The sequence below is a fragment of the Bombus impatiens genome, unplaced genomic scaffold, assembly GCF_000188095.3.
Source record: "Bombus impatiens unplaced genomic scaffold, BIMP_2.2 scf_0237, whole genome shotgun sequence".
Taxonomy (NCBI): domain Eukaryota; kingdom Metazoa; phylum Arthropoda; class Insecta; order Hymenoptera; family Apidae; genus Bombus; species Bombus impatiens.
In genome coordinates this window covers 243104-250520 of record NT_176656.1, presented here as the reverse complement: position 1 = coordinate 250520, position 7417 = coordinate 243104, and the positions used below count along the sequence as shown (strand labels likewise).

The 7417-nt window shown below is 48.1% G+C and overlaps 2 protein-coding genes across 2 annotated transcripts in view; both read left to right on the top strand.

The window, feature by feature from the left end:
• LOC100747486 overlaps positions 1–7417 on the top strand; it is a 70952-nt gene that overhangs the window by 26747 nt on the left and 36788 nt on the right. The window contains exon 5 of the mRNA XM_033320106.1: positions 7362–7417. This exon is cut by the window's right edge and continues 278 nt beyond it. Within this exon, the coding sequence (XP_033175997.1) occupies positions 7362–7417 (56 nt within the window). The remainder of the gene's footprint in view (positions 1–7361) is intronic.
• Positions 5460–6081, top strand: LOC112212627 (zinc transporter 9-like). Its single transcript, XM_024366804.2, has 2 exons — positions 5460–5762; positions 5844–6081. The coding sequence occupies exons 1-2, from the start codon at positions 5475–5477 to the stop codon at positions 6069–6071; spliced, it is 516 nt and encodes a 171-aa protein (XP_024222572.1). The 5' UTR covers positions 5460–5474; the 3' UTR covers positions 6072–6081.

Here is a 7417-nt window from a genome sequence, read left to right as displayed (position 1 = left end):
TTTGTCGTCGATCCCGACACGTATGGCCGCGTTACAAGTGAGAAAAACGGGCGCCGCTCGACCAGGGTGAGCTGCGTGGCCGACGGAGGGGGTTTGAAAAAGACGCGTCTTTGTTGGAAAGTACGGGCAGAAACACGACTGAAAACGTAAGCACGTGAAAGTGGAACGATACCGTTCTCACACGGCAGGATACTAGTCGTGGTCGGACAAAAGAAGAATCACGCCCTCGCGCGTACATGTGCTTCTCGTCGCATTCTCTCTTCTCCTTGTACAGTGTCGCATTCTCACGCAACCGTTTCTCCGCGTTGCTTGCGCAAACATCGCAACGTGGCTGTTCGGCGTGCGGAAATATCGTTCGCTCGATACGGCCAACGATACCAACGACGATCGATCGGAGGACAAAATCTTGGGAACGGAACGACAGGCTAGAAAAGAGGATCGCAACAACCAGACAGAACGACTATGTAGATAGAGGCACGTGTGGAAATCAAGCGTGTCGCCGATGCGACCTGCAACGAGGATAGCCATCATGTCGATGTCAGAGTCTTTCGTATCACCGTGCGTGGAGGGCGGGAGGGACTCTTCAGGTCGCGTGCTCGAGATTCTTCCCTGAAGATGTATGGCACCAATGAAAGCCACGGGCCGAACCACGGGCCTTGGACACCGCCTCCTGCGCCCCAACCGCTCCCGCCGCAAGCCCAGCATCAAAACCATCCCCGACCTCACCCCCACAATCATCCGAGCCACCCGCCGTACGTACCGCCGCCGTATCAGCATCCTCATCACCACTTGCCGCACGAGGTAATTATTGACGATATTCCGGGCTGCTTCGACCGGCTATCTTCCCTGCAACTCCAACAATCTTTCGTAACTCGGTAGGCGCCGACTATTCGTCCCCCTAGATGCGTTCAACCGTGTTTACTCGTTCGCCCATGTTATACTCGTTTACGTATTCCGCCGTTACAAGTTGTTGGCACGTCGCGTATCCCAACGACCAACGATTCCGGCTATGCGATGAAATTCCATCGCTCGAAACGATACTCTTCTCGTTTCCCAGAAGCTTCTTCTTCCCCTTCTTCTTCTCCTTCTTCTTCTCCTTCTTCTTCTTCTTCCGCCGTTCTGTCGCTCCATCGTTCCGTCGTTCTGTCGTTCCGTCGTTCTGTCGTTCTGTCGTTCTGTCGTTCTGTCGTTCTGCCGATCGCATTTAAACCAACCAATACATTTTGGTTAAAATGGCCTGCCTGGTCAATCGATAGCCGTCCGTCTCTTCCGCGGCATCTATCTAGACCGCGGGATTTAGAAGCTGCTTTTTCCCGATGGTAAACTCAGTTGTTGAACCGTTTAAGGATACAGACCGTAGTAGAGTAGAAAGTGACCGAGGTGAAGTATGTAAAGCCGTCTGTCGTTGCCCTCTTATTGGGCTAATCGAGCACCGTTTGATCGAGGATTAGAGATTGTTACTCTCTGGCTACACGGCAAGGCGTACGCGTGATTAATATCGTAAGGGAAACCTACAACGATGACTTTAACTGCCTATGGCACAAGTTCGTTTCCCACCACAAGCCTCGGTGTACAATCACGGGTATAGAGTGTGCCTGCCTCGTTTCCACCGAGACAAGTATGCACGACGATTATTATAACGTTGTCGGTGTAAGTTACCTACGTGCTATTTTGACACCAACTCGGGTTAACCGTCTGGTAACGCGCCTAAACGGGTTTCCCTTCGACTAGCGCTGGCTACTTCGTCGCTTTATTTTCACCAGGAAATTTAATTGGTCACCGGTGGTTCGCGTGCCTATCCCGATCAACACATCGCCGATTAGTTTCTCGATTATTGCGACGCGACATCGCCCATGACGAAGCGTACTCGTCGGTGACGAGCTACTTTCCCGTGCTCTCTCTTTCCGCGAGATTATCGAGAAAACAATTTACCGCCACCTCTTCGTCGCGCCTTGTCTCGTCTTTTCGTCCGTCTCACGATGATTCTTGCGAAATCTTTCCAACGCGGTTCCACGTATTCGGCGCCAAACGAATTCCCTTTTCTCACTAACCACAAAGGCTACGCGTATCCAAGGCAAACGTACAATTTCCCCAAGGCCTTCCGCACGCCTCTCACAATCACTTTGTCGCAAAAAAAATCCCTCGGAACACAGAAAAGCGTCGACCGAACCGACGATAACATTCGTCTACGTTCAGATTCCTGACTGTTACGAATCCCACACGAGCCACCTTCTTTCTTTCATCGGGCCTTCCGAAAACCCATATGCGTCTCTACTACAGCAGGCAGCGTGGACGCAAGAGGCTTGCTTCTCGCCAATCCCCTAATCACAGATCCTTAAAGATATTCGAAATCCAGGGATCCGAGCGGGAGAGGGGGGAGGAGAACGAGGATCTGTGATCGGCAGGTTAGCCCGTAACCGGAAGCGCAGGGTACACGAGGTAGCGGATCACGGTGCCGCGATTCAGACAGATTAAATTCGATGATTACGGTGTGAGGAAGGAAGAGAGAGAGAGAGAGAGAGAGAGAGAGAGAGAAGGAGAGAAGGAGAGAAAGAGGCGGAGAGAAGGTCCACCTTTTCCTTTATATTACGGCGCTGTTCGCGGCCGCAGTTTAGACAGATAGGTGGGTCGGTAGGAGAATGAGTCAGGCAACGCTAGGTAGGTTAGATTGGACGTTGTCTCCGCGTAGACACACGCGTATGTACGTATAGGCGTGTGATCGTATGCACAGTGCACAGTGCACGGTGCACGGTGCGCACACGGAGAGGCGGAAAGGTGCGCGCGAACGCGTATGCCACACGTACACGCAGGCACACATACCTTCGAGTTAATAGCACATGCGAAGTGCTAGATGGCCGGCGTGCGTGGGTGGACGGAACACGTTACGTTCGTATGTGTGCCATGGAGAAAAGGCATATGGTCAGCAGGTGAGACCTTTGCTTTGTGTTCCAAGTGTATAAAGTAGCCTACTTCCAGTGACCAATGTTATTCCGTCGTAATTTACTGCGCCAAGGGAGAGACAAAGGGTTACGTCGCCCAGATCCTCCGGATCCCTTCCGAAAAACGGGCCAACTTCTCCCACGCCTTGCCAAATCCACAGGCAACGTCCGATTCCCAACGATTCGCTTTCTCAGACAGAGACTAACCCTGTACGTTTCTAGATTCAGGCGACAAAAGTATCCGTCAATGTTGTTGGTTATTCGTTGCAACGTCAGACCGTATATGGTTGTGGAAGATGCGTGTGCCGACAAACTGTCATTCCGAGCGTATCGAGTATGCCGTAACGATCGTACAAATATACCGTTCGGCGAAAAATCTGACGAATCCATCTCCGTCGATTTCGCCGACTTTCGTGCCTCGCTTGCTGGCTGTTTATTACATTGAAACGTCATCTTGCTTTCGTACAAAGTATTCTCGAAAGAGCTCGAAAGAACTCGATACAGCTCGATAGATTCGAAGATGTAAGGTTGGTTGTTGGTCGTTTCGTTGAAATTATGCGATAACGCGGCTAAACTACATCGTTATTACTACGTTACTAACGCATTTCAGTTTCATTTCATAGTATTCGCAGCGTGTAATCGTCGAACGATATACCCAATTTTCTAATTGCTCTTCTACGCGAGGGACGGGAAACGTGACTCTTATCGTGTCTTTATCGTCCGAGACCTCGATATTATACGAGCGTAACGATGCTAGATTCTTACGAGTGCATTTTCGACGTCACACGTTTCATCGGTCGGAACATCGTGTCCGTTTGCCAGAACATGCCATCCGCGTGTAACCACGGCCTCCGATACAAAGACGAAGAACGAAAGCAGAGGGTAAAATCGAGATGAGGAATGCCTTTTAGGAAATACAGTGGGTGTCGCTTGATATATTTTTCCATTATTAAGGACATTAAGCCGGCGAACCGCAGCCAACCAACTCTTTCCGTTTTCTTCCTCCTCTTTTCGTTTCTACCAGCAAATCCGGCCGTTTCTTTCTCGCCTTCTTCTCTCTCTTTTCTGTTTTTTTCTTCTCTCTCTCTCTCTCTCTCTCTCTCTCTCTCTCCCCCCGCGGCGGCGGCGACAACGATAAATCAGAAAAAAAGATTCAAAGCGTCGCTATGGCCTGGTCGGCGGAGCGCAATTTTCCGTCCGCCGGCAGATAAAAATGTGATTAATGAACGTGTGGTCTTCGAGTTTGAGAAAAACCAAGCAACCGTCGTAAAACGCCACCGCGCTTAATTAGCATTTGCTGAAAAAAGAAAAAAAAGAAAAAACAGAGACTAGAGAACAGAGACTAACGTTTGCGACGGAATTAATATTCGTCCGATCGGATTCAGCGGCGCTTTCTCAAAAATCTCGGCGGTCCACTTGAGACGGTCGTTAAAAATTCGTAACTCGACTTTCGCCACCGTCGAATCGTTCCTCGCCCTCTTGTCACAGCCCTTGACTACGGTTAATCGGCGGGAAAAATGTCTCCTCGCGTCGTAGATTCTGCCCTTTCGGTTTCTTCGCGCGAGGGTGCGTGGAAAAAAGGATGGCATTAAAAAATAATCAACGAGTGGGATACGTCCGGGGACGGATGGTTCGAGAAACACGAGCAATTTTATTCAAATCGGCAAGAAACACCGCTCGGATTGATTTGTCCCCGGGCGAAAGAAAGTATCCGGCAGAAGAAGAAAAAACGAGGAATAAGGTGGAGCTGCAGTCTCTTGCTCTCTCACGGGGATTAAGAATCAGGGATGGCCAGTGTCGAAGGTCACCCGTCAAATATCCAACGTCGTGTCTACCCGGAAAGAAAGGGTTGAAAGTCGTAGAAACTTGAGAACCCCCGGTGGTGACGATTTCAATTCTCTCTCCGCCTTCTTCTCTGTCTCTCTTTGTCGTGCTCGCACGAAGGGTCGCCTAAGATTCTTAAAACTTCTCGCGCGATTTTTCGATTTTAATTACAGTTTTAACATATTTTAATAAAATCCTTCGCACTCAGCCCCTTCGTCTCTCGTTTCTCTCCTGCTTTCGTCGCGTCCGCGCGAAAGAAACAGCAGTCGAACCACCCTTCGTCAATTTCGACAACTTCTCCGCGGACGCTCTCGCGATCCGAAATCTCCTGACTTTTGCCACGAACTGTACGCTCGTTTTAAACGTTAACCCTTTCGTTCGTTCACCTACACCCACACCGGCTACGGGAGCAACACCTGTTCCCTCAACGAAAACCCGAAATCAAGCGTTGCTCGTCGTGAGCGTTCCACCCGCTCGTACTCGGCCCTTCCAGCAGTTTTACGTTCCTCCTCTTCGCGTCGAAGAACGGCAAAGTGCCGTGAGCCGAGTGGGCAACGTGCGCAACGTGCGCTCCGTGCCCTAACACCACGTACGGACACACATACGTGTACGACTGGAAATCGAAAAACATCGATCGGATGGTTGCTTTCGAAAACCACGGTGACGGTCGTCGACCCCTTTTGTGGCCAGCATCCATATGGCTATACAAATATGAGATATGTATCTTCTTTAATATCTGGAGTTGGTATCTTTTGTGTTGGAACTGGTCTATCTATATATCACGGAATCCACGGCCTTCTGAATCCTTCGACAATAGAATCGTTTTATTGGGCATATTTTATCCTGGTTGGCTCTATGGTATCAGAAGGAGCAACTTTGTTAGTAGCAATACAATCAATAAAAAAAGGTGCAGCAGAAAAACGACAAACATTTAAGGACTATGTATTAGGAGGACAAGATCCTTCTGTAAACGTCGTACTTATGGAAGATTGTGCAGCTGTAAGTATTTATTAGACAAAAAAAAAAAGGATAGGAACAATCGCAGTTATTAAACATGAGATGTTCTTTTGAATATGATAGGTGCTTGGTCTTGTATGTGCAGCTACATGTATGGGTTTAACATCCTATTTGGAAAACCCCATGTTTGATGCCATTGGATCTCTTTTAGTTGGCGGTCTACTTGGCAGTATAGCTGGGTTTATAATACATACAAATGCCACAGCTTTAATTGGAAGAAGTATATCTCAAGAAGATCTAGATAAAATCAATGCGGAATTAGAAGCAGATATAATGGTAATATTTTTATGATTGTATCGTTATAAATGTGTGTGTATATATATATATATATATATATATATATATACACACATTTATATTATATATATATATACACATTTATATATACATTTACTAATATTATTATTAATATTAATTTACTAAATTATACAATCTATGTCTATATATAGACCATGTTAGATATTCCAGCGTGACCCGGCTTTAACGAATCGCGAAATATAAGAATCAAGCTTGTCTCTTGCCATTAACGAGTTAGCCAAGCGAGTGAATTAACGGGACGATCAGCGACATTTCGAGTGGAACAACGAAAGTCCGGTTCGTGTGTCGTTAACGTAGATACTCGACGAACATTGGTCGAGGATCGAATACGTGTTAAGTGCACCATTTTGATAAAGCGTGTTCTGAAACGAGAAAATATCGATGACCGAATCGATTTTGTAATACGACGCGTCGCGATGCCGATATAGTTATCGGCGACATTGAACACGTTGCCGGCAGCGCCGGCTAAAACGCAGCCACTTTCGATCAACGAATCGCGTGAAATTTTAAGCACGGACTCCGAGGAAATAAACAGCGACCTGACAATTAGCATCGATCAACGAGTCGAATCGCGAACAGGCAACCGCGAGTTCCTCCATGAATAATCGAAAATTTAAACGTTAACGCGATATGTACACGTAATCTATAACACGGTCGCAGCAGTTCCTGCCTCTCTTCCATCTATAATTGCATAAGAAAATCATGAAGTGGATCGCTCGAACCGTCTACGTACAACGAAACAGGGGAGGCTACACGTTTACCCGGCGTTTTCTTCCTTTCTCTACGCGAAATGCTATTCGTACAGAGAAAAACATGATACACGGTTATTACGTATGATGGACCTTCCCGTCCATTCGTTCTGTTTGCCATGTTGAAAACGGCAACCTTCCAGCCGCGCGCGTGAATTCATTGGATGCCTCGACGATCGTAGCTACTCCGTTCTGACAATTGGCGCAAAATCTAGATATCCGTGTTGTTGGAGCGTATCGGCGTTTGAACATTTACGAGGCATCGAATAGAAATCGAATCGCTAAATCGACAGATTTCGCGTACATAAAGCGAACAACCGAGACGATCGGTTCCCTTCCGGCAGCCGTGAGAAAAATGAAACGGAGGATAAACGCGTGAGCCGAACCTCTCAGAGTCCAGGAGGCGATGGCGGTCGGCGGGAGTACAGCGGTCACAACTTCCGTCGACTGGCCATCCTCCGTCTTTCGACCAAAAGTGCAGCGTACCAACTAACTGTGGCAGTTCTTCTCGCAGATCTTCATGCACAAGAGCGCGATGCAGATGCACGCGAGGGAGCTCGGCGCGGCGGG